At 34.6% G+C, this 27528-nt stretch overlaps 1 protein-coding gene across 2 annotated transcripts in view; it reads left to right on the top strand.

Moving 5' to 3' along the window:
- The window catches only part of LOC118182598 (cyclic GMP-AMP synthase-like receptor), an 80575-nt gene that overhangs the window by 17172 nt on the left and 35875 nt on the right, over positions 1-27528 (top strand). For both annotated transcript variants that reach the window (XM_085811636.1, XM_085811635.1), the window contains exons 3-4: positions 1428-1625; positions 8132-8290. In XM_085811636.1, coding sequence (XP_085667762.1) covers positions 1428-1625; positions 8132-8290 — 357 coding nt within the window. The remainder of the gene's footprint in view (positions 1-1427; positions 1626-8131; positions 8291-27528) is intronic.

Raw genomic sequence — 27528 nt, 5'->3', positions numbered from 1 at the left:
GTCTGTTTACATTTTGCTTCATTTTCATTCAAAAATCTATTTAACAATAAAACAGTGCTGTACTTAATAAAAGGGAATGTTTCGAAAAGCTACTGCTTATCTTGCATCCCAAAAGAAAAAGTTGAAATATATAGTAAACAAAACGAATTTGTTTACTATATGTTTTAACTTTCCTTAGTTTTAGCTTCTAGTCATTTCCACCAGCCATGCACAATAAAACATTTCTTTCAAAGCAATGCCCATTCTTTTCAGCGAGCTGTCTGTGATTCATAAAGAATTTGACTCATTAAGGCGATAGAAAGTCTTTCTCTGTTATTACAAGGGAAAGGAGTTCTTATTCCAATTCATTTGTTTGTGTTCGCCAGTACCTACAGCATATCCACTGTCACACACAATTTTTTCCCCCTTGTCATGAAATCAAACAAATAGTTAGAATTTTCCCTGAAACCAGATTGTTCCATAACATTGTTTAAGTTCAGGCATCATGAACATTATAAAAGAATGATATGACAGAGTTAATTTCGAAATTGTGCATTTCAAAGACATATATTATAAGCATATTACTGTTGTTAGGACATGAGGAATAACCAAAATAAATAGGAGACTTTATGTGCTGTTACAATTTAAAGTTAGGATTTTATTTTACATATTTTTTCCTATATGTATAAATTTGTAAAATATATTAAAAGACATTTAAATTAGAGTCATGTAGTGACGGAAGATGTTATATTGTAAATAAATATTGTTACGAATTTTGTATTTAGATAGCTAATGTTAGTATAATTATAATTAAAATTGTTTTATTTCCCCATGCAGTGCAACACATGATAAATTTTAAGAGAAAACTATGCCAAAAATTAAAAAATACAGGAGCACGTGCATTTAACATTTAATAAATGGATCTCTCTTTTATTTACATTGAAAATGTATTTGACTACTATGTTAGCTGTAACTATAATTCTACTCTTTTGCTTTCCAGAAATCTCCAGAAGCAAAGAAATTACTAGAACTCTCTCACGACAGATTGAAAGCTTTAAAAAGCTGGAGAGAAACATCTCAGCTCTGTTGTTCTTTAGTTAGCTGCTGTTGTTATTATTGATCGAATTAGCTTTCTCTGTGCTATGGATTGTGTTCTGTGTAACATTTTTAGTAGTTTAAAGGATAACTACTGATTATATTGCGTGATATTGTACAAATATCTCTGAGAAAAAATCCAGCATTCCGTTATATTTCTTTTGTTGAGAATATATTTTATTAACCTTTTATTGGACTTGCACATTCAATTTATTGCAAAGCCATATACACGCAACAATATGCTTAAATAAGAAGCATTTAAATTATATTTCTTGTCAAATAAACTATCTTGAAGTTTTTTTTTAAATATATATAATTTTTTACTTACTATTATTATTATTTTAATCTTGAAGGTAATTTATCAGCCCCAAACTCCATCTTTTGTAAAATATCATCTGAAGAATCCTGCAAAGTATGAGGACCGTTACTCAAAATTACTAAAGGTTTTATTTCAAGATGGCTATTTGATACCTGAAGAAATGAGAAAATGGATTCAAAGTGTTGTTGACAAAGCAAAGTTAACTTATAGACTGCCAGCAAGCTGCAGATCTGTAAGTAGTTTCCATTTTAAGATTATTAAATCTTTTTTTGGAGTATTAGGAAAACAAAAATGGGTTGAAAAATTGTTTTTAAAAATTTATGCTATAAAGTAGTTTCAAAAGTGTCCTTTTTAGTTGTACATCATATTATTTAATCAGTAACTTGGGGAAATTTTTTTTTTCTTTTTTTGAAGTAGGTGTGTTTTTATTTAACAGGCGTTTCTGTGTGATCAAAGCACTTTTGAAGTTTTCTTTTGTCAGGTTTACTTTAAATGTAACAACAATACATATATTTTCTTTGTGTTTTCATTATACAGTCAAAAGTCGTTAATCCGGACTCGTCGGGACTTCGGCGATTCCGGATTATAGATCATCAGTTTAAATCTCGTAAGATGGCATGCAGAAATTCTAAAATTAAAAATATGAAACCGTAATTTATGAAATAAAGAACAATTATGATCTAAAGGGTATCAAAATTTACAAAAAAAAAAAAAGCTTAATATTTATTTGTTTACTTTATTAAACATTTCTTTCAATGTAAGTTGTTTAAGTTGCTTCATTTTATGTGATAATACTTTCTCTTTAATTCTATAAACAGACATAATTTCTTGTTCAGTTATGAAGTTCCGCTGTTCAAGTCCCGTAATTGCTGTGCCGAGAATACCGACTAACTTGTCAATTGAAATTTTTTCATTTTCACTAACCTCTCTGTCACCTTCTTCATGTCTTTATCCATTTTTTGCAGCAATTCCACTTTTTGTTTGATGGACATCGAAACATACTTTCGTTTTGTAGATCGTTTGGGAGCTCCAGCATCGAAAATTCTATTTGATATAATCGAAAGTTCAGGTTTACTTTTATAGTATTGCTCTTACAGTCTGCAAAAAATAATAAGCCGGATCCAATTCGAAAATTAAGGAACAACACAATCATCAACATTAATTGAAATAGATAATTAGATAATTTTAGCTTATTCCGTCCGTTATACATAAAACGCGCATGCGAAAACGTATTCTGCACTTGCGCACACGCATATGCGCAGATGTAAAAGGTCTTACGCGCACGCGTAATCGCCTATCCGCAGATGTCAACGCGGCGCATGCGCAGAAAGTTTTTAGCTTTGAGGTCCGGATTATAGATCATTCCGGATTATGGGTGTCCGAATTAACGACTTTTGACTGTACACAATATTATTGCAAAATACTTATAACTATACTCATATATATCTTTGAAATTTTTAATTATGAGATCTGATTAATAAATGTTCTTAAAGCAGTTGTTAGTTTTATGTAGTTTATGACATTTTGAGTAAATTTTGATATTAAAATCAGCAAAAATATGACAACCTTTTTATCCGAAAAGGTATTTTGAAAGATAAATTTTTGAGAATTCAGCATGAAGAATTGTTGCAGTTTAGAAAGTGAAGCCTGTGGAGTTTGACAGATTTTCGAACATTCTCTATGGAGGGGACCAGAAAGAAATTTATAGACCCATAAAAAATTGAACTACAGCCACAAAACTCAGCATGCAGGTATCTTTCAAAGAGTTATGCAAATGATTAGAATTTCAGTGCCAGTGTCGTGGTCACTGCAATGCCAAATAGTACTAATGCAGATCTTCTCATACTCTGTGCATGTGGCATTAGCTAAGTAAAGAATGCTGATTACAAAAGTACACTTATATTTACAGTTCACATTGCGTACAGCCTCCCTCGACATCTAGATTTGCTCTAATGTAAGCTTTACATTCTGACAGGCAGCACATGCTCACAAGATATAATTACAAAATGAGCTTGATAAGTGCTTTCATCTGTTAGACAAATTAACAAATTATTTACTATAGTTGGTAATGTTATAAGACTTATTCAGAAGTCATGAGAAGTCACATTATGCAGTGTATAAAAGAAATAGTATTTTAATTCATGTGTAGTTTAATCAGAAGTATTAACTGTCATTTTGCCCAAAGTCATGTGGTAATTGATTGGTATTAACAGCATTAAATCAAAAAGAAATATGTAACCAATCCAAAGATGCAGGACATCACAGGTAAATAGTTACTCAAGAAGATCATGTTATAAAAAAAAAGCCATTGACTATATCAGTGCTGTCACTGTCATCCATTCAGAGATATTTAATGTAATGCATGCATATTGTAATATGAAAGAGGGCCATTTGGAAATGATTAGCAGAATCTATACTTTAAACCTTGATCAGTTAAAGAGGCTAGCATTGATCTCTTTGTATAGGTAGAGTCATCTAGATTGGTGCTAAGCTCAGTCATCCTGGAGAAGTATATAACTGAAAAGTAAATTGTCTATAGCAGCAATTCTCAACCGGTGGTACATGTACCACTGGTGGTATGCAAGAGAAATATAGGTGGTACGCAAAGAAACAAAGTATTTTTAACTATTAAATTCAAAAATCTCATGAAAGAAAAGAAAAATTGTTAGAAATTTCCTATGATTGAACTCCAACTGAAGTTTTCCAAAATATCACACTTCTGGCTGAACCGAAAAAAAGATTTTAAAAGCATTGCAAATAAAGCTATTAAATTTTTATTGCTTTTTTGCACAACCTATTTGTGTGAACAAGGATTTTCTTCCATGTTTCATTTGAAAAAGAAATACAGAACAAAATTAAAATTAGAACCTAATTTACGGTTAAAGTTAAGTAAAATAAGACCAGACATAAAGAAATTGATATATCTTAAACAGGCCCAATTTCACACTAAATTTTAGAATTGAAGTATTATAACGTAAATTTTGATAATTAAAATGGTAACCAATTTTTAATTTAATATATTTTTATATGTGCACATTTAATATAGCCAATAGCTAGTGCAAATGGCAAAATATATTTTGTTTTAATATTTCTCTTGAAAAAGTGAAAAATAATCATTGTAAAATGTGGTGGTGGTACTAAAGTTTTTGAATTTGTGTTTACGCATTAATCAAAAGGTTGAGAACCGCTGTTCTATACTGTTAATTCACCCTTCTTTGAGTGCTAATATGATAATCATCTTACATGTGCATGGAGAAGTGGCCTGCATTTTAGGCTCATTACTTGTTTTTGAAAGGCACTGTAAAAATCATACTTGATGTGTCAAACTGAGGAGTTAACTCTTTGAATAACAGATCTTTTGTGCTTTTTACTTATAAAGGCTCACATTCACTTCAAAAACATTCTATAGTTGATCGAGTTGCCCATGCTGTCCAGCTGCTCAGGTGCCATTTACCAACAAGACTGCATTCAACCTTTTACTGCATTGCTTTTTCTGCAGTTTCTGTCAATGTTAATACCTTTCATGGATATTCAATTAGTTCTCAGACCTTGCTGGTAGTAGGCATTATCTAGGTTGTGCTGAAAAGAAAACTGCAATTTTCTTAGAATATCATTGAATGAATATCAAAACTGTAGTTAATTTTTTTATAAATGCCTATAGATTGTATGGGTACTTACGTATTATCCTGTTTCGCAGAGATTATGCCAAAGTCGTGGTAATCATTCTTGCAGAATTTTGAAGGAACTGTCACCTCTTTATTTAATAAATATCACTTTGTAAAAGTTTTTATGTCAATAATGCTGATGATGGATTATTGACATGAGTCTTAATTTCAAGTTGTTTCATTTTCAAGTAGGGAGAGTATTAGATTTACAATCAAAACTTCAAGATTTCATAGAAAACAGAAATAACATTTACTAATGATAAACTTAAAGATATAATATATTACTTCCGCCTATAGCGGCCATGACAACATAATGAAGGATAAAAAAAATATGTAACATGCATCATTCTTTATGGTCAAGTGGAATATTTTTTTCCGGCACGCAGCAAGTGCGCCACCTATATACTGAAAAGACGGAACAAATGCTAATAGTAGAAGAATAACTTTAAATAATTGAATTGATCGTCCTTTAATTGATAAAAAGACTGTAGTGTATCATATATTCTGGTGCATGGCGTATGTGCACCTACAATTCCAAACTATTTTTTTTTTTTAATTTTTAGGTATGGTCACTGTATAACCTGTACCCTTTTCTTAAGAAGAAATGTGAAAGATGCATCTTATCTTTTGAAGTCATTCATTTGAAGATTTTTCCCAGGTTTTCGAGCAATGAATTGTATACTGAACTGACGAGCTACAATGGAAACAGTATGTGTGTGGGTGAAATGCTTGAGTAAATAATACTGAAAAGAGGGTAGGTTATATTCAATGCAAATGTGAACAAGAATGTTTATTCTAGGGTTTTGAGAAAGGGTAGGCATAGTTTGGGGTAAGAATACAGTTCCATTCTGAATAAATTCGTAGAATTAGAAGTCAGATGTTTGCTGTTTCTGTAGTCTTTTGAAATGAACACCGAAGGCTTTAGTAAATCACATTTACTTTGATTGAAATACAGTTGATCTAATGTTCCTTTTAATAGTAAATATGGCTTCTGCCAAACAAAACAAGATCTGTGCTGGTTCAAATGGAAAATCATTCAGTTTGTGAAAGAAAATGGAAATCATCTGCTGTATGGATTCTTTGGTATTATTGAATGCTATGTATGCGAGTAGAAGAAAAATGAAATCACAGTAATTAATATGCCAAAGAACAAACATGCTTTGTGTAAAGGAGTAAAGAAATGGCCTATCCTATGTATCTACAAAATTACCAGAATGGATTAATTTTAAAAAGAAAAAAACTTACATTTTTTGCCTTGAAAATGTGCAAAAAAAAGAATGCAAGTGAAAATTTCAAAGCAACTTTGAGAGTTTGTGTAGTCGATTTCTGCATGGAATGATTTAGTTCTACGAGAAAAAACAAAAATATTGCAAAGACAAAGGATGTTTGGCATTGGTGAAAGCTTCATCCATTTGTTGAAGAAAATGAAATTACAATAATTAATATATCAGATTATGAAATTACAATAATTAATATATGCCAAGTTATGAAATAACAATAATTAATATGCCAGATTATAAATATGCATTTGCTTAATGGAGTAACGAAAAGGCCTATCCTAGGAGGAATATTGTGAACTGGGTTCTAAAAAATCTCCAGAATGCATTAATTAATTGTTGCAAGAAATGGCATTCATTTATTTGCCTTAAAATGTGCAAACGAAAGTGAACACTTTATAAGTTGGTGCAACTGAATTATGGTATGGAATAATTTACTTCTAGAAGAAGAAATAGAAGATTCGCGAAGGCTTTCGAAAGATGTAGACAACAAATTGATAAGTTTCCAGAAGAACCTAAAAAGGAAAGGGAAAAGAATTTAATAAAACAATTGATGTGAAAGGAACAAAAATGTTCATGTAAATCATGAAAAATCTTACCTAACTGTAGTGCTTTCCTGCTTAGTAGATGATAGAAAGTTAAAACCCATGGCTATTTTTATAAAAAAATGATGATGAAATGTAATATCCCAAATAGTGTTATCATTCATGTTCACGGGAAAGGATGGATGAATGAAATCCTGTTGCCTTAAAGAATACAGAAAGTTTTTTTTTTTACATTGGGAAATGCTCATTTCCCATTTAATGGATAATATGAAGGAATTGTTGAAAGAATGTAATACAGACATGGCAGTTATTCCAGGCAGATTGAAGCTGTTAATGTTCATCTTTTAAATGTTTGCGACAATAAACCATTCAAGAAAATTTAAATCAACAGTGGAATATGTGGATGTTAGAAGGTTTAAAAAAAAATTACAAAAGTCTGCCAAATGCTTTATGCTAGACTAGAAATAGAGTGGCTAATAAAAGCGTGGAATGAAATTAAACCTGACATAATTCAAAAGTCATTTAAAAATGTAGTACAGCAAACAATCTAGATGGAATGAAGATGATTATTTATTTATAGATCAGAGTAACAATAATGGTGAAGATGAAACAGAATTCAGTGATGTGCTGAGGATGTAATAAAAGAATATCATATCTTTTTCGTGTTACCTGATAATGAACAATTTTTTAAATGCATGAAGTTTTCATTTCTTTTAAATAAACAACACTTAGTTACATACAGAATTTTTTTTTTTTTGTATGCTGATCTTTTTTTTACTTTTAAATTTATCATTTTTATATCCGGCGTATAATGTGCACACGCAAATTTCAATGTTATTTTCTGTATGTGCATATTATACACCAGGGGTATGCAGTACCCCTGGAATCAATTTTCTAGAAAATGTCATATTCAAAATTATAATTAATGTTATCAACTTTGTGTTAAAAAAAGTAGGTTAATGAGCTTTATTTTTAAAATGGTTTTAAAGTAAGCAATACATTACATGATGGATAATGCCTTAGTTTGCTCTATTTTCAAAAGGATGTAAACAGTATGCCTATAATTTGGCCAACTATGCTTTCTGACGATATAATAAGTAATTCTCTCTGATTAGTCAAACTCCTGTCATGAAGTGAGCATGGAAATAAGTTTTATGCTTTATTTATATGTAAGATAATTTTGTATTTTGTTTTTCCCATATTTGTTCATACTTTTATGTTTTTATTTCTTTGTTTTATTTTTTAATGAAGCTGAGCTGTACGGCATCAGGTCCTGCAAGAACTATAAGGTTAACTACAAGATCTGGAGTTGAGATTGATATTGATCTGGTACCTGCTATTCATTGTAATCTTTCCAAACCTCCTGGAATGGATGGTCGAGTAGCAGCTAAATGTGGGACAAGCCTTGAGGTTTGTTATTTTTATTTCACACTCTTTGCTTAATTTTAAATATTTTCTGAATAATGTCAAAAATTGTTATTTAAAACATAGTATTGTGGTGTCTTATACAATGAATTGCTTCCAAAATGAATGCATATTTGATCTGGAAATATCATCTATAATGAACATAGTCTCGCATTATAAACCACATGTGAATATCATTGCACATTATTTGTACATTAAATGTAGAAATATTTTTTCTTTCTGTTTGCTAGCACATTAATATAGAAAATACATCTGTAAATAGAAAAGAGGCTGTAGATAGAAGAGTGGATAAACAGATGCTTTTTTTAATATTATATTATGCTTGAAAAGTGTTAGTTTTTTCTGGTAAGCATGAAGAAGTTTTGGTACGTTTTGATTATCCACATCCCCACCAAAAGGCTGTGAAAACGTATTGTTGAGTATGTTGCCAAAATATGTGGAAACCCAGGTATGTGTGTAGCACATGTCTGTTTAAACTGGTGTGCAACAAAAATGTGCCAAGCTGAGTTTGTGCAATTTTTTTTAAAGGTGAAAACAGATTGCTATATACATGAGTAGAACAACCAGCACAAAAAAGAAGGATTTTTGGAAAAAAATTAGTGTTTTATTACTGATGTTTCTTCCTTTTTAAATTTTATTAATTGATTGTTGTATGGAATTTTTATTGCATTGCCGTTTTGAAAATGGCTGTTGCATTTCACACATTAGCTTGGCAAAACAGTTGTTGCCAATAAGTTTGTGAATAGTTCTGTAAAGTTTGTAAGGATCCTAAGTTTTACTAACATTTATTTTGTTTTAAATCTTTACTATCACTTCTTATTTTCTACTTCAGGCCAGAATTAAAAGCTTTAACTTATTTATTAATCAAATTTGTCTTGCTAACGCCAAGTACTTAAGTTGTGGCTTTTTGCCAAGCAAGAGAGAGGAAGGAGTTATTAGAAGCAGGCCGCTTGCCATAGTAATTTTACTCGGTTGCTGGTTGCCTTCAAGGCCAGAGGTTTAATCCTCTTGATAATTTTAAACGTATTGTAGTTTTAGCAGCTCTCTGTACTACATACGGATTTTGTTAAATAACGGCCAATCTTAAAGTTAGGCACTTGTATATTAATCCAAGGTTAGTTTTAGTTAGAGTTTTAGTTAGTAGTTTTATATTCTTACGTTCAGACCACAAGTGGTTGGTCTCTGTATTCCGAAGTTCCGGAAATCTCTGTAAAGATAGAAAAATAAAGGGTTTCGTATACCCTTCCTGTGTGTACACAATTTATTGAACATAGCTTGAGTAAGCTCCCTTTTCCGAGTCAGGACAGTTCATGTTTCCAAGGCAAGTAAAGAGGAATACAAGTCCTGATAGTGGCGCCCGACAAAGAAGAATAACCATGGCCGAGATTCAAGAAGAACCTAAGGTCCCTGCAGAAGCGGCTCAGAATCCAGAAATGCCAGCTGCCGCCCTGGAAGGATTAGGGTACATCGTCCAGACCATGCGCACATCGATGAAACCAGAAACAACCTTCAATGGAAACTCACCGGTAACCAGTTTTTTGGAAAAATTTGATGACCACTTCATATAGTATCCAGTCCATGAATTCCAGAAAGTCACCTTAGCTGCCAGCGCTTTGAGGAGCCAAGCGCTTAATTGGTTCAAATGTATAGGCAGAAACCTCTTGGGTCAAGCGGGAAGCCCCACCTATACTTACGAAAATTTCAAGATTGCCTTAGTAAAAGCCTTCCCTGTTGTAAGAAATCATTCAAAATTAGAAGCGGAACTCTTCAGCATATACCAGCAACGAATTGAAAATCTCTCAAGCTTTATTTTAAGAAAAATTCACGTCTTTAAACTCTTGTATGGAAGCCGTCCGGATCCTGAGATAATCCAAGTGATTTTGCCGAGGTTACTTCCCCAAGTACAAGACTTTATTGAATTAAGGAATCCGACTACACTGGAAAAGTTATTTGAGCTAGCAATCCAGTTTGAAAGTAGAACGGCGGACATTGAAAGAAGACGCCAGTATGAGCAACGAAGCCAATTTGGTATGCCAAGACCACAGCAAAGGCAAGAACACGGCTACGGAAGCAAATCGAATCAGTGGGCAAGGAAACCCGAGTATCCAAAAACAACCGGAGAACGTCGACAGTTCAATAGTAAGCCAGAAAAAAAGTCTGAAGGCCAACGGAAAAAGAAGGAAGGCATGGAAAGGAAGAAAGAAAATTTAAACTAAAACGGATTTCTGCTGACGGGAGAGTGCGGAAATCCGAAGGCCAAGAAAACCCCTCTTCCTTCAAGTTAAATACAGTTATTGTAAAAAATTTGACTCTTCCAAAGATTGAAGTTTTGGTGAACAACATCCCAGCCACCGCACTCCTGGATACAGGCAGTGTTCCTGTGTGGCATAGGATTTTTTTAGGAAGTATTTCCGTAGATACCGAATATATAATTCGGATAATACGACAGTGTTAGCTGCGCAGGGAGAAAAATGCAAATGCATAGGTAAAATACCATTATATATTCGCATCAAGGACGAGCAAGTAAAGATCATGTTTTTTATCGTAAAAAATTTACAAGCACATGTCATTTTAGGGATAGATTTTCTTTCAGACGCAGAAGCAACGCTGGATTTCAACCAAGCGTCCCTGAAGCTGACCATGCAACCAGTTCGGAAGAAAAAAGAGAACCACCCACATTAAACCTCAACCACCTGCCTAAGGGAGAACAACAAAAAATTCGACAAGTGGTAAGTGAATTTGCTGTGTTATTTAGTGATATTCACGGATTTACTCAAGTCACTAACCATAGTATCGACACAGGAGATTCACTGCCAGTTCGCCACAAACCATATCGGTATGATAAGAATAAAGAAAAAATTATAGAGTGGCACATTCAAGATATGTTACGTAAAAAGATCATAATGCCCATCTCAAGTAGTTATGCTAGCCCGGTTGTGTTATGTAAGAAAAATAATGACTATCCAGTAACACATCCGAAAAGGTGGCATTTTGCAATTCACTATCGTAAATTAAACTCCATGACTAAATATCTGGTATATCCGTTACCTATTATTGAAGAAATTTTAAGGAACATAACGTCTACGAAATATATGACTATGTTAGACTTAATGACTGGTTATTTTCAAATAGGTGTTAAACCAGAAGATGTGCCTAAGACTGCCTTTATAATCAAGTCTGGCACTTATGCATTCTAGCGTATGTCGTTTGGCCTTTCAGGGGCACCGGCAACATTTCAGCGATGTATGGACATTGTGCCAAGGCCTATTCTAGGAAAGACCACATTTATCTATTTAGACGATATCATTATTACTAGTGATAATCTGGACCAACATGTACAGGATTTAAGAAAGGTGTTTTCATTATTAAATGAGGCCAGTCTAAAAGTTAATGTCGAAAAGTGCAAATTTGCAGCCCCTGAATTAAAATATTTAGGTTACAAAATATCTCAGAAAGGAATCGAGACGGACGAATCAAAAATAATCGATGTGCAAAAGTATCCGCCGCCAAATACGGCGAAGAAGCTCTCTTCTTTTCTAGGATTTTGTTCATATTATAGGTCCTTTATAAAAGATTTTGCAGCTATTGCTGAACCATTGTTAAAATTAAAAAGGAAAAAAGCAAGATTCTCGTGGACGGCCGAAGCTAATAGTGCTTTCGAAAAATTAAAGCAAGCATTAACGCAAGCCCCTGTTTTGAAATTTCCTGAAAATGATGAAAATTTAGAAATTTCAGCGGATGCTTTGGATTATGCGGTAGGAGCGGTACTTTTGCAAAATCAGCAGCCCGTGGCATTTTTTAGTAGAACTTTAAATCAAACACAAAGAAGTTATTCCGCGACTGAGAGAGAGGCATTTGCAGTTCTGTTAGCAGTGCAAAAGTTCCGAGTCTATTTTGGAAGGGCACCAATAACACTGTATTCTGATCATGCGGCGGTAACTAGATTGTACTCAGGGAAAAACTTATCCCCAAGGTTAATAAGATGGGCACTCAAGTTACAGGAATGTAATTTGGTAATTAAGCACACCCCCGGAAAGGAAAATATCGTAGCAGATGCCCTATCCAGAATAAAAATAGATGAAGAAGGTAATACTGTAAAGGTGGCAATGCTCACAGCATGTACGATACATTCCCGAGAAACTGTAATAACCGAACTGGGTAAGGATCCTGAATTTAAAAATATTTATGATTATTTAAAGGATCCTGAAAATTTTAGCCACCAAGATATTGTGGCAATAAGAAATATGGCGGCCCATTACGAACTAATATATGGTCTATTATTTTATACAAAAACTACGAATTCCAACAACGAATTACGACCTGTTATCCCAGCTAGTCTTAGATTAAATAAACTGCAGGAGTTACACGACTCCCCTTTAGCTTCTCATGCTGGTATTCAAAAAAAACCATCCAACGCGTACGCGAAGCAGTTTATTATCCTGAGCTGCAAAAGTTAACAAGGGCGTATGTCCAGTCCTGCCCAACATGTCAAGCAGTTAATTATATTAATTTCCCCCGGCCAGGTTTCTAAATAGCATTAAATCGGAATTTCCAAATGAAATAATTGGCATCGATTTATTGGGCCCTTTCCCAAAAAGTCAGTTAAATAAACGTCGGTGTCTCCTTGTTATGGTTGATCGTTTTAGTAAGTGGACCGAAATTGTTCCCTTAAAACGAGCCTCCACGTATTTAGTTACTGATTCTATTTTAAATAAATATATTTTAAAATACGGGGCGCCCCTAAAAGTTATATTCGATAATGGTCCTCAATTTGTAAGTAATATATTTGAAGACGTGCCGAAAACTGGGCATACATCATTTAAAAATGGTCCCCTATCAGCCGCAATCAAATATAGTGGAACGGGTCAATAGAAATATAGTGAAAATTATTCGTAGTTATGTTAAAAATTTTCATAAAAGCTGGGATAACTATGTCAATGAATTAGCTTTCGCCCTTAGGACCGCAAAACATGATACGACGGACAAAACTCCTGCTGAGTTATTTTTAGGCAGAAAGATTATAACGCCGTTAGATAAATTATTTTATGTTCAACAAAGATTTCCAGAATTTAAAATGGACCATATAGAAAAATTAATTAAAGAAGCATAAAAGAACACTGAAGTAGCACAAAGAAAACAGAAGCTCTATTATGATATGAAACGACGGGGAGTAACTTATAAAGTAGGGGATGAAGTGTTAAAAATTAAGCATTCACTTTCTTCAGCACCAGAAGATAAAACTGCCAAATTTTATCCACGATTTGAAGGACCATATGTCATAGAAAAAGTAACTCAGGCTGTAGTGGTGTTGAAAGCCAGGAATGGTGAAACCTGCACCGCAAATGTTGACCAGATAAAACCATTTTATAATCGTAATAAAATGCCAATATTTCAAGATCTTTTGCAGGATCCGTAACGGCAGGCACGAGCTCCAGAGGTGGAACAACGACAATCACAAGGGCAAGCCATTAGTAGACAGGAGCAATTGAAAAGAAAGTTCCCCCATTGGAAAATTGAAGGTAACAAGAAAAAGAAGCCGTTCCACCGACCAGAAAAGAGAGGGCACGACAACCCCCAGAATGAAGAAGGGAGAAGTACGACTAATGCAAAGAAAGCCAGGAGAAATGGCAGCAACTATAACATGGCTCCAAAACGGAAGATCTACCCATCGGATAGGAGTCTCCGCAGCAAATGTCGGCGAATTGATGAAGGAAGACCAGCTGCAGATGCAAAGAAGCAAGAAAAATTTGAACAGCCAGCAGCGAAATCCAGGCAAGAACGAGAGAGAGTTGTTCCGGTTCCGCCAAGACCAGCTGCCATCAAACGGCCGAGACCACAAGCAGATGCTAAAAAGGTCTTCAAGGGTGACCGAACTGGAAGAAAAAGAAAGCTCATGGAGGAAGGCACCGAAGGGCGAACCCGCACAAGAAGGAATATAAACCAGACGGTAGTCTTCGCTACTTTCCAGGACTGGGCAGAAAAAAGGATATCTGAATATCACAAAGATAAGTAAAACTTTGTTACTTTGAAACCTTAAGTTAATTTTTCATTCTTACTGCAAGTGGCAGAATTCAAGAAGTTTTACCTCATGCGAGGCCTACCTTTATCGCCAAAAAGGTAATGAGTTGTTACCATTTCGGTATTGTTTTTCAATTACTCGCGAGGAAAACTAAAATTAATGTATAATAGGAATGTGTAAATACTTGAATATTGTAAAAGCATTGATAATCTTTGAGAAAGGTACCTTAAGAAAACTGTAAAAATTATTGTATAAAATTTTATTTAAAAGATTCTGGCAAGAAAGTAGTTTTAGTCTGAAAGACTTTTGAAATGTAGTATTTCAATGTAGAAGAATTGGCACTTGCTTGGAAAAGAATAGAAGTTAACAATGTACTACTAATGTATGTTTTAAAATGCGTAAAATTAATGGCATGTTAATATGTCCTTATATACAATGTGAACTGTTATCTTAAAAGTTAAGAAATACTGTGATATGTTAAAAGTGAAAAATATTAGAGTAATGCCAAAAATTTTAACTTATTGGTGTGACTGTAAAAAGAGCAAATTATTGTGAATATGTGTTAAAGGTTGAATGAATGTAGTTAGGCTGCCTGATGCTACACTTCAGAGTTAGCCACTTTTCAGAATAGTACCTGGGTTTAGAGATGAATATAAGGTGTGTTCTGAGGTCTTGTTATGTTGAATTTTAACACGTTAGTGTTTTGATTGCAGGCGGTAGTGTTGAACACTTGTACATAGACACGCTCGTGTTTGGTGTTTTTCTTTACAACACATGTCAGAGAGCACGGGGAGATAATTAAATAACGTCATGAATGAAATAAGAATTTTAAAAGAGTAATATAAATATTCATGTTACTTGCCATTTGATTGTGTAACATTTCATTAAACTAGTTTTCCTTCCAGATCTCTGGAAGGAACCAGATTTCAACTAAGAAACTCCTGTTTATAGATGCAGTACAGATGAAAATTACTTGTCCATGGAGTTGATAATGTAAAAATGACTTTTTAATTTCTAGTTTCTAGAGAGAAATGTTTGTAAAAGATTGGCCTCGCGTTAGATTCTAGAGCTAAAAGTTTTCAACAAGGTCGTTTTAGACCTCAGTTTCAAACTAATTAACTCTGGCGGGAAGTATGTACGGATCTTAAGTTTTACTAACGTTTATTTTGTTTTAAATCTTTACTATCACTTCTTATTTTCTACTTCCGGCCAGAATTAAAAGCTTTAACTTATTTATGCAAATTTGTCTTGCTAACGCCAAGTACTTAAGTTGTGGCCTTTTGCCAAGCAAGAGAGAGGAAGGAGTTATTAGAAGCAGGCTGCTTGCCATAGTAGTTTTACTCGGTTGCTGGTTGCCTTCAAAGCCAGAGGTTTAATCCTCTTGATAATTTTAAACGTATCGTAGTTTTAGCAACTCTCTGTACTACATACGGATTTTGTTAAATAACGGCCAATCTTAAAGTTAGGCACTTGTATATTAATCCAAAGTTAGTTTTAGTTAGTAGTTTTATATTCTTACGTTCAGACCACAAGTGGTTGGTCTCTGTATTCCGAAGTTCCGGAAATCTCTGTAAAGATAGAAAAATAAATGGTTTCGTATGCCCTTCCTGTGTGTATTGTCTACTTCACAATTTATTGAACATAGCTTGAGTAAGCTCCCTGTTCCGAGTCAGGACAGTTCAATGTTTCCAAGGCAAGTAAAGAGGAATACAAGTCCTGATAAGTTGGTAACAATTTTGCATTTATTGGTGGAGCTGCAAATAAAGCTCTGAAATTTCTTCTGGTGGAGAATACAAAATATCCATGCTTACTGCACACATCAAAGATCTGGTAGACAGAGGTTCAGGCTGCATCTAAGCAGTGACACACAGAGTAACTTGATGTGTGTGTGTGACAGATCTCTTCACAGATAATACCATACTTTATTTCAGGGTCAGACTTAAGAAGAGCTACCCACTTTACATGATGATCTGAAACCTGGACTTTTATCAACAAAAATTTGTGATGAAGTTTGTGAAAAAATTTGAACTTTTACCATATGGAACTATCAAGAACTTTACAAAATTTCATAGGACATTCTTACCTCAGAACTCTAAAATATGCTATTGTTTAAAAATAATACATTGCTAAAATTCATAATTCAATTCAAAATTTTATGACTTTCAATGAAATGTCAAAATATCGGTCAAAATTTTATGACAATAATTTTTTGTTTAAAAGTTAATATGTTTGTATTTTCAGAATTATATCTTTCACATTTTGCTGCTCTAATGCTTGTTCTTCCACCCTGCTCACCCAACTTTTCTTTTGAAGGGGGGATATGTAAGATATAACAAAATATGATAGCTGTTTGAAAAAAATAATTGACGATCTCAAAATTAACATTCTAAATTTGGTAATCTGACCCTAAATTCATCTCTTCTCACAGGTTCCAGACTTTTTTATCTTATGTAACGTTTTAATGCAGATGCCTCTCGTCCAATCAAATTAATTCTAAACCAAAACTGTGAACTGAAACTTCAGCCTTCTTGCTATGAAAGTACTATAACCTTTCCCTTTTCCCCGCATATCTTTCCTGCTGACAAGATGCTTTTAATTCATGCCGCTGCCGCTTACTTGCTTAAGATGACGTCGTACTTCAAAATGGAAGTTATTCTATTCAAATATTATTAAGAAATATCTTGTCTGAAAAAAGATGATTTGATATGCATGGAAAAAATAAAGATTGTGATTTTTCAAGATATGTTGTGCTAAATAGCGTCATCATGCTTTCCACTCTGCCACCTTCAAACCACAGTTTCATTACAATAATATGGCGCAGCCGATTTTCGACCCTATAGGTGTGGAACTTCAGTGCAGTTTATTTCTGATGCTAAAACAAAGTTTAAAGTTTAAAGATATTAAACATTTAGCAGTATTAGCAATGAAAGCTCTCTGAGTTATGCTGTGCAGACATTGAAGACAATAAAAGATTTTGAACTTAACCAATTTATTAACAATATAATAAAAAAAAATAAAAACACATAAAATAAATTTCAACAATATTAGAGTATTAGGCAAAACATAACATAATCATCATTCATCAAATATTTTTACCTGAACTCCAAAACACTGGCATTCTATACAAACAAATTTCAAAAAAAAAAAATGAAAAAGTCCTAAATAGTGTCTATGCCGCCTATAAATAAAGCAGGCTACCCATTCCATAAGTCCATAATCAATGGTCAAGAAAACACCTGAAAAATTTAAATGTGAAACCACTTAAAAACCGGCCTAACGCCGTTTGCACTTAATTCCACCCTCCTTGAAGAAACATGGACGCTGCCTACGGTAGTCACTCACAGGACAGCCTCCGGAACTGAAGAACTTCACTCTGGAACCATTATCTTGTAAACCGGAATCAAGGCATCCTTTCACCGGACTGCAGGCATCCTTTGGAAGGGGCTGGAAACCGCTCACACACCAGCCGGTAAACCAGGAACTAGAAAGCAGGGTTGAGCCAGAGCGACGCGAGATACTTATAGCAGAAGTAGGAATGACGTCATCTCACGGCAATCAATCAGCTATCGGCACGAATCGGCTTTTCAGATGACGTAACATTGTTTCGTTTTTGCATCTCAATTAGGTTGAGACAGTCCGTTTTCAATGCAAACAGTGGCAGCAAGAAAAATAAGTAGAAGTAACTACTATGTTATATTAAAAATAAAGACTAAACTAAATAAACATTTCAAGGAGGAGAGATGATGCATTAAAAAAATTTAAAAATAAGCTATATTTTCCAACAAATGCCCCCCACATCATCATCTCCGACCTGAAATAAAAACCGAATGCCAGTATCTTTACAAAAATTCAAAACAAGAATAAATAAATATCACAATTTCATTCAGAAATTTTTAAGAACATTTTTCTTTGGGAAAATCTTATCCCATTATTCAAAAATTTTACCGTAACAAGAAAGTCCAACATGTTACAAAACAATACAAAGTCATATATATGATCATACGCTCAATACATTTACCCAGGGCCCTGGTCACTCATAGAACATTCTACACTATACAATTTTACATTTACCTAATATCCATCATATATGACTTATAACATATTTTTTCAAATTAACAAAACTCTTAATTTAAATACACACAAAAACAAATTTCATAAGAAAATTGTTCCACAAAATTTTACCAGATTATGCTTAGTCAGCGGTTTTGTCATGGGATCAGCCAGATTATCTTTACTTGGTACATATTTTAAATCAAAAATTTCCCTGTTCAATAGATCACGAATGAAAAATAGTTTCACATCTATATGTTTTGTCCTTGAGTTTTCAATGGGTGATTTTGTAAAACATATAGCAGCCATGTTATCAGCAAACAATATTGGCCTCGAAACATAGTTACTTGCAATTTTAAACTGAATGCATTCATCCACAATGTTTTTAAACCAAACTAATTCTTTTGCTGATTCAGTCATGGAGATAAATTCAGCCTCCATAGTAGATAAACTCACTCCCCTTTCTTTAAACGTACACCAAGATACAGGTGATTCTCCCAACAAAGCTATTTGTCCACCAATAGACACCATATCATCCCTGCTTGAAGCAAAATCCGAATCTGAATATATATTGAGCTTCAGTTCCTTGCATACCAGCTTGAGTTTGTGCTGTCTGGTATTGGAAACGTACCCTAAAAGTTTAAGTAATCCTTCCCAGTGAAACTTACCAGGATTGCTTTGGAACTGAGAAAATATATTAACAGCATAAGCTATATCCGGACGAGTACGATTACAAAGAAACGATAGACATCCCAAAACATTTCTATAAGGATAATTCATCATTTCAGTCGTTTCTTCTTGTGTACTGGGACTTTGAGACTTTGAGTATTTCACACCTTTAACTATTGGAAGGGAAGTAATTTGTATTTTAAAAGACTTAAATCGATTAACTATGTCTTCTATATATAATTGCTGATGAATTAAAACACTATTTTTCTCATATTCAAATTCCACACCCAGAAGCTTTCTTGTTTTACCTAAAATTTTCAAATCAAAATGTGAACTCAGGACTTTTAATATCCTTTTGGCCTGAACTTCACTTTTCCCAAACACAACTATATCATCAACATAAACCAACAGAATGACAAAATCTTTAAAACGATAGACACAATTACACCACTCAAACTTGATGAACCCTAGGTTACATAGTGTTCTATCCAACTCGTAGTACCATAATCGGCCACTCTGATGTAAACCATACGAGGCTCTATCTAATCGACACACAAAAGTTTCTTTATCTCGCTCTACAAAACCCTGTGGTTGGGACATGTAAATTTCCTCTGATAAGGAGCGTAGAGATAGGCACTTTTCACGTCACATTGTATATTTGCCCATCCTAGGTGTGCAACTAAAAGGGAGAAAAAGAGCCTTATAACTGAAAAGTTGACTACAGGAGAGTAGGTTTCATCATAGGTATCGTATTTAATTTGCCGATAACCTTGAGCCACTAAACGAGCTTTAAAACGAACAATGTTTCCAAATTCGTCACGTTTAATGTTAAAAATCCACCTGCAACCTAGTGGAATCTTGTCTTTAGGAAGTGGAACAAGATGCCATACCTTATGCTTTCGCATGTTGGCCATTTCCTCTTCCATTGCCTCTATCCATTTAAGCTTTTCTGCAGATTTCATTGCCTGGTTATAAGTGTTTGGAATTGAAACATCTAGTCAGCTATCTCGGGTATACGACGTTGAAGGAGTACCAGTTGGGTCGATTTCACCACTATAAGTATTGCTTCCCTTGAAATCAAACAAGGTAGGATCATACTGAATATTATGTTCAGTGCAATACCTTTCTACATCATTTGGTGATCGTAGTCTTTGATTACACCCCCTCTCAAAATAATACACATCCGTACGAGTGCCGTCTGGCCTTGGAACAGGTTTACGAAGCCAAGTTACTTGTCTCAATGTAGATTGAGTGTCAGTGCCAATTGTAGAAGAAGGTACATTGGTATCGGTTCTTTCCTCTATTTCAGGAAAATAGCCAACTGGAGTGTCAGTAGATTGGAACTCTACCCTTTCTTCAGATTCCAAATCAGGTAGGGTGCCCAGTGCAGCTCCACTGCCACTTTTCTGCATTCCAATCGACTCTTTAAAAGTAGCATTTAGGGTTTCTACTACCTTTTGCTCATTTTCCAACCAAATCTTGTACCCTTTTGTTCGTACACTGTACCCAATCAATCGGCCCTTTGTTGCCTTTGGATCGAGTTTAGAATTTCTTTTAGCCTTTGGAATTCCCACATAGGCAATCGTTCCAAATGCCTTAAGATGACGTACTGATGGTTTCCGCTTAGTGTATAATTCGAATGGGGTTCTATCTTGGCCCTTATGACAAATTCTATTAAATGAATATGCAAAATACATTACTGCATCTGACCAAAATTCAGAACTCATTCCACTATCGTGTAAGATTGCACGTACATTATTGAGAGCTGTTTGATTAAATCTCTCACAAACTCCATTCTGTTCTGGAGTGTAGACATCTGTAAATTCGTGCTTTACACCATTTTTATTACAATATGACCTGAATTGATCATTATCATATTCTCGCCCATTGTCAGTCCTAAAGTATTTCAACTTAAGGTTCAAAGATCTTTCTGCACGTGCTATATGCCTTTCAAATACTTCAAACACCTGACTTTTCTCCACAATGGGGTACACTACCACATAACGAGAATATTCGTCAATAAAGGAAACGAAATAACGTTCACCATTCCTACCTGGAATGTTAATAGGTCCCCATACATCAGAGAAAACCCTTTCAAGCGGTTTCTTTACTTGAATACCTTCTAAAGGTCTATAGGAAATTCGTCTTTGCTTATTGATTTGGAATGTTCACAAAACAAATTAGGTGAGTGCTTTAACACAGGAAGACCTCGAACTGAATGTCTCTTACTAGTCCTGACAATAGTATCATAATTTATATGACCAAACCGACCATGCCATAATTCACTGTTATTATTCTGAACTGCGAATGCCTCAAATTTTACAGATTTGCCCCCCTTTATGATTATTTTCGGGAACACATGATAGTTACTTCCTATCAACTTAGCCTTGTACAAAGTTGAATTCTCATCATCAGTAACTTTAATTTGCCCATTTTTACCATAAAATCTTGCTCCATTGATATCCACCCTAGGTCCAGATATTAAATTTCGTCTTAGTTCAGGTGAATATAACACATCTTTAAGCAAAATAACCATATCCCCAAATTTCATTTTAACAGTACCCTTCCCATGAATTGGAAAAGTTACCCCATCAATAGCTACTAGCATATTCTCATTTTTCACAGGAGAAAAAGTATCAAACAATTCACGATTTTTACAAAAATGATGAGATGCAGCCGTATCAAAGATCCAACTATCATCATTTTCTTCCAAATTGTTAACATTGGCTTGAGCTATAAAATGGGACTGTGCATGGGAATTATTACTTTTACTCAACTTGGGTTTATTCTTACACTTAGAAGATGTTTTATTACTACTAGATACAGCTGAGGAAACAGGCGAGGGTGATCTGGAAAAATTACCTCTCATTCTACAGTATTTTTGAATATGACCTGGACGGCCACATTTATAACACTTGAGCCCTTTAATCTGCTTAAATTTGGATTCACATTGAGTACTTTGAACTTCTATAGTCTTATTGGAGTTTTCCCTATCCATCTCTCTTAAATTAAGACGCGTTTCCTCTGCTAGAATTTCAAGTTCAACATTTTTAAAAATGAACTTTTCATCTGGCCACCTCAAAATATTCTGAACTACTTGATCAAATTTATCTGGAAGAAACCTAAGAAACTGGAAACATATATATAAGTCTCTTACAGCCTGATTAATATCAGCTAACTGTTCAGTTACTCGTTTTAATCTAGAAGAAAAGAAACTAATACTTTCATTTGGCTTGATTTTGCAATTTAAGAACTCTGAAAACAGGGACATATGTCTTGACCTATAATCTGGCTGGAAATATTTGGCAAGCGTATTCCACGCCACTACTGGGTCATCAATTTCACATATCAAGTTTGTATATTCAGGGCTTACATTCATATAAATTAACGATAATGCCAATCGACTTCCATTTTGAAAGTCGGCAATAATTTCTTTTGTAATACCCTTAACATCATCTAAATCAGGACTTTTCTCAACACCTTTGACCAAAAGCCATGCATTTTTTTCATTCAAGACAAACTTCATATCTTTGGACCATGTAAAATAATTACATGCATCAAGTTTAGCAATATTATGCATCACACTAACAGTAGCCATATTTGAATTTTAACAAAAAACCGCCCCCCAATCTCTTAAGTCCTAAATTAACTTTAAACTTCAAAAGTCTGCACTAAAAATAACTCAGGAGCTACTGGGCCCATAACCAAAATGATGCTAAAACAAAGTTTAAAGATATTAAACATTTAGCAGTATTAGCAATGAAAGCTCTCTGAGTTATGCTGTGCAGACATTGAAGACAATAAAAGATTTTGAACTTAACCAATTTATTAACAATATAATAAAAAAAAATAAAAACACATAAAATAAATTTCAACAATATTAGAGTATTAGGCAAAACATAACATAATCATCATTCATCAAATATTTTTACCTGAACTCCAAAACACTGGCATTCTATACAAACAAATTTCAAAAAAAAAAATGAAAAAGTCCTAAATAGTGTCTATGCCGCCTATAAATAAAGCAGGCTACCCATTCCATAAGTCCATAATCAATGGTCAAGAAAACACCTGAAAAATTTAAATGTGAAACCACTTAAAAACCGGCCTAACGCCGTTTGCACTTAATTCCACCCTCCTTGAAGAAACATGGACGCTGCCTACGGTAGTCACTCACAGGACAGCCTCCGGAACTGAAGAACTTCACTCTGGAACCATTATCTTGTAAACCGGAATCAAGGCATCCTTTGGAAGGGGCTGGAAACCGCTCAGACACCAGCCGGTAAACCAGGAACTAGAAAGCAGGGTTGAGCCTTGATCCTTGATCCTCAGACTTATAAGAAGTATCAGCCCTGGTGGGCTTTGACTAATATAATTCTCTTCGAAAACTTCATGGAATATTCGTGAAAGCTTTAATAAAAGCTGTTTTGGCAATAATCAAAGTTGAATTTCTGATGTTGTAGTCTTCATTTGCAAAAATAGCTGAACATATTAAAAATTTGTAGAAAAATATAAAATTCACATAAAAATAAGCAGTAATAATTAAAAATAAAATACAAGTAGAAGAAATTTTCTGGATTAAATACGGAGAAGATAAATATAATACAAGTTCTATTTGTTTTTTAAAAGTTCGGTTAGGACCAAACCTGCGGTCTCGTTGGGCAAGATGATCCAAGGTCCGTACCACTCGGCTACGTCATCATCTGTTCAGTAAGCGCTAAAAATGCTTATACGAATAGTTCCAGTGCCTGGAGGGCGAAATCTAGCTTCTCGTTTTCGTTGGAGACTTTGGTGAATTTGTGGTACATGTCTTTTAATTTGAATATGAGGGATTTAAATTCGTCTAAGTTTTTGACATCTGATAGTTTGGTTTTTTCTATTTCTTTTTCTTTGGGTGCTGCAACGTTCGCATAAGTTTTCTTATTGTTATTTTCTATGATCGGTTCTGGGTTTGGTTTATTGAAGTTAGGGAAGTCATCTTTTTGAGGAATTTTTTGCTTTTGTAAGAATTTTTTACTTGGATGCTCCGGACAATCAATACTTGTAGCGGCGTGAAAACCGCTACAAAGTACGCATCTTGCTGGGATTTCTTTTTTATCTTTGATCGGACATTGATATGAAAGGTGATTTTCGAGACATCTTACGCAACGTGGTAAATTATGGCAAGCTCTCTGTGTGTGTCCGTAACGTTGACATCTAAAACACTGCACGGGACCCGGTCTGGAGTTATATCCTACAATACGAACTTTCATATCACAGATGTGAGTGATGTTAAATATTTCTTTTTCCTGTGGAGTTCTGGGCGTTTCGACGTAAAAAATCGGCAGTAATGTTGGAATACCGTCACGCATTCTCTGTAATTGGTGGATTTTAAGAACTGTTATGCTATGCAATTTTAATTCTTCTTTTATTTCATCTATGGGTGTTTGTACGGTTAAGCCTTTGATAACAGTTTTAAGGTTCTTTTCTTTAGTTAATAGATAAGTATGGAATGGGATGAGTGCTTTTTCTAGATAGTCTTATGCCTTTCGGAAATCGTCTTCATTAAAAAATTGAACTCTTATGGTATCTCCTTCGGTTTTGGTTTCGAGTTTGCAGATTTTTAAATTTTCTTTTGTATGTTTGCGAATTTCTGGCCAGTTGTTATTTTTGAGATCGGTAATTATAATTGGTGGAATTTTGGTGTCTTTAGGATATGGGCTATTTGGTTTTTTAGGCTTTTCCGGTTGAGTCATTTCAATATCATCATTATTTGCGTCAAGCATTTCTTCGTTATTGAGGGAGTCAAAGCGTGATGAGGTGCTGATCGTCTGTGAACTATAAGAAGATCCACTATCGCAGCGCGATCTTTTGGCTGGCTTAACTACTGACCAATCGTTAGCGCTTTCGCTAGTGAAAGGCGGGAACTGAGCGATGATATTATCAACATCTCTTTTCGGGATAAAAGAATAGAGTTTCTGTTCTTGTGTTTTAAGCTCGGCTTGCATAGAGCGACGGAGCTGAACGCTTTCCTTTGTTATCGGCAATTGCTGAACTTTTACAATGGCATCCTTAAGCTCTTGTATATGGTGTACAATTTGTTGCACTTCATTGTCGAAGTCGGTCGTAGTCCTCGGTTTATTGAGGCATTTGCCTTTGTTATCAATCGACATTCTGCTGGCTATCAGGTTGTTCGTGAAAGCAAAATCATACTTACAGAAAAAACAAGTTGAGAGAGAGCAAAAAACAAGACTTCACTCGATGAGTGAAGCATCCTCGATGTGTGGGTTGAGCCGAAATCGAAATCGAGTCAATGGCTAGGCGGCAATTAGTAGCCAACCGCTACTTTAACCGTCTCTGTTGGTAAATTGCCCTAAGGCGTTGGTACTTAAGTTTTTAATTAAGGCGATTTACGCCGCGCCAACTAGGCGAAACTTGTCAAATTTTGGGAAATGTAGGTGGAGTAAGGGAGATGATTGGCAGGAGCCTGTCACGTGGGTGGTCACCAGATTACGCGTACAATGAGAAATATTGGAAATATTAATAATTATCAAGTTTTGAAACAGGTTATCTAGATTGGAATAATTAAACTAATATCGCGATCTAAATGAAGACAAATGACACAACTAAGTGCAACAGATTAGCTAAACAAAATATTCAAATTCATCCTTTCTGTAAAACACAGATTGGACAGTGGTAGTCACGTGGGAGTCACCCTCCCGTGAACTGTCCACAGCCCAATGCATCTTGAAATAGTAGATATCACAATTCAGTGAAGTCTTGGTCTGAGAAATTAAACACTAAAGTTCTTGTGCAACACTGAGGCACATGAGTTACTGTAACTATACACTATGTACATATAGGGACGGCGGTATTTGAGCGAAGTGGCAAATGGTGAAAAACATTTTACACTAGCAATAAATAATCAGAGCTTTGAAGATCCAGGTACACGGATCATGTCCATAAGTCCACAATATTACAAAGTCTCTGATATAACAATAAGAAGATTACGAAAATGACAAATATAAGATCAGTGCTTTGAAGATCCAGGTACATGGATCATGTCCATAAGTCTATAAAGTTTCAAAGACACTGGTAAAATGACACAATGAAGATAAAATAAAGATAATAGTACTATGTACAATATATACACATTTCACCATTTGCTGTTATGGAAGATGCCTCTTGGGCGCCTTGCTGCAATTTCTATAGTAGGATCATAATTTATCAGATTACGGATATGTTCGTATTGAGAAAGTTCTATTTTAGCATAGAAATTGTGGCTCGTGGTGAGAATTTGATCATCTATGGGTCTTATTTTTAGTTCTTTATGTATCTGCAGGTTACGTACGAACCATGGGGAGTCAACAATTTGTCTGAGTATTTTGTTCTGAAAGACCTGTAGTTTGTGTCTATAAGTCTTGTACACAGTGGCCCAGATAGGCACTGCATAAAGTAGGGTGGGTCTTATTAAGCTGGTATAGATCTTCTTCTTGAGACTGATATTTAATTTAGCATTTCTTCTTATTAAAGGGTAAAGAGACATTTTAGCAGCGGTGGCTTTGCGCAAGGCATACTCCATGTGTTCTTTGAATAACAGCTGTGAGTCGAAGACCACTCCTAGATACTTGGTACTTGAAACAATTGCTAGGGCTTGATCATTAATTTTTATATTTACATTTACAGGAGTGAACTTCCGATGACGTCTGAAAAGGAGAATTTGGCTCTTTGACGGATTTACTTTTAATTTCCATGAATCATAATAGTGTGCTATGATATTTACTGAGCTTTCAAGTTTATCTACAGCGAGCTAAGGTTTTAGCGACTTGGTTAAAATTGCTGTGTCGTCGGCATATTTCACTACTTTTGCATTCAAAGGAACCGGCATATCATTCGTGTAGATATCAAACAGAAGCGGTCCCAGAACACTTCCTTGAGCCACTCCGCTTTTAATTCTTTTTCTTGAAGAGAGAGAGTCATTAATTTTTACCTGAAAGGTCCTGTTTTTAAGATAGCTTTTCATGAGCTTAATAAAACTGATGGGCAGATGAACAAGGTGCAGCTTGTAGAGTTGGGTTGAGCCAGAGCGACGCGAGATACTTATAGCAGAAGTAGGAATGACGTCATCTCACGGCAACCAATCAGCTATCGGCACGAATCGGCTTTTCAGATGACGTAACATTGTTTCGTTTTTGCATCTCAATTAGGTTGAGACAGTCCGTTTTCAATGCAAACAGTGGCAGCAAGAAAAATAAGTAGAAGTAACTACTATGTTATATTAAAAATAAAGACTAAACTAAATAAACATTTCAAGGAGGAGAGATGATGCATTAAAAAAATTTAAAAATAAGCTATATTTTCCAACAATTTCAACTAATCTCACATCGTTTAACGAATGGATAAAATAAAAAAGCTGAATTCCCAATCAAGCCATTACGGTCTTCTCGGTCATCTACGCAGTATCGTAAGCTGTTAGGAGGTCCACTGCTTTCATCTACGCTTTTAA

This window comes from Stegodyphus dumicola, chromosome 2 (assembly GCF_044657685.1).
Source record: "Stegodyphus dumicola isolate Sdum_Otavi_A_Nest chromosome 2, ASM4465768v1".
Taxonomy (NCBI): Eukaryota; Metazoa; Arthropoda; class Arachnida; order Araneae; family Eresidae; genus Stegodyphus; species Stegodyphus dumicola.
Note: the sequence above shows the minus strand (reverse complement) of the source record. Positions and strands in the feature narration are given on the sequence as shown.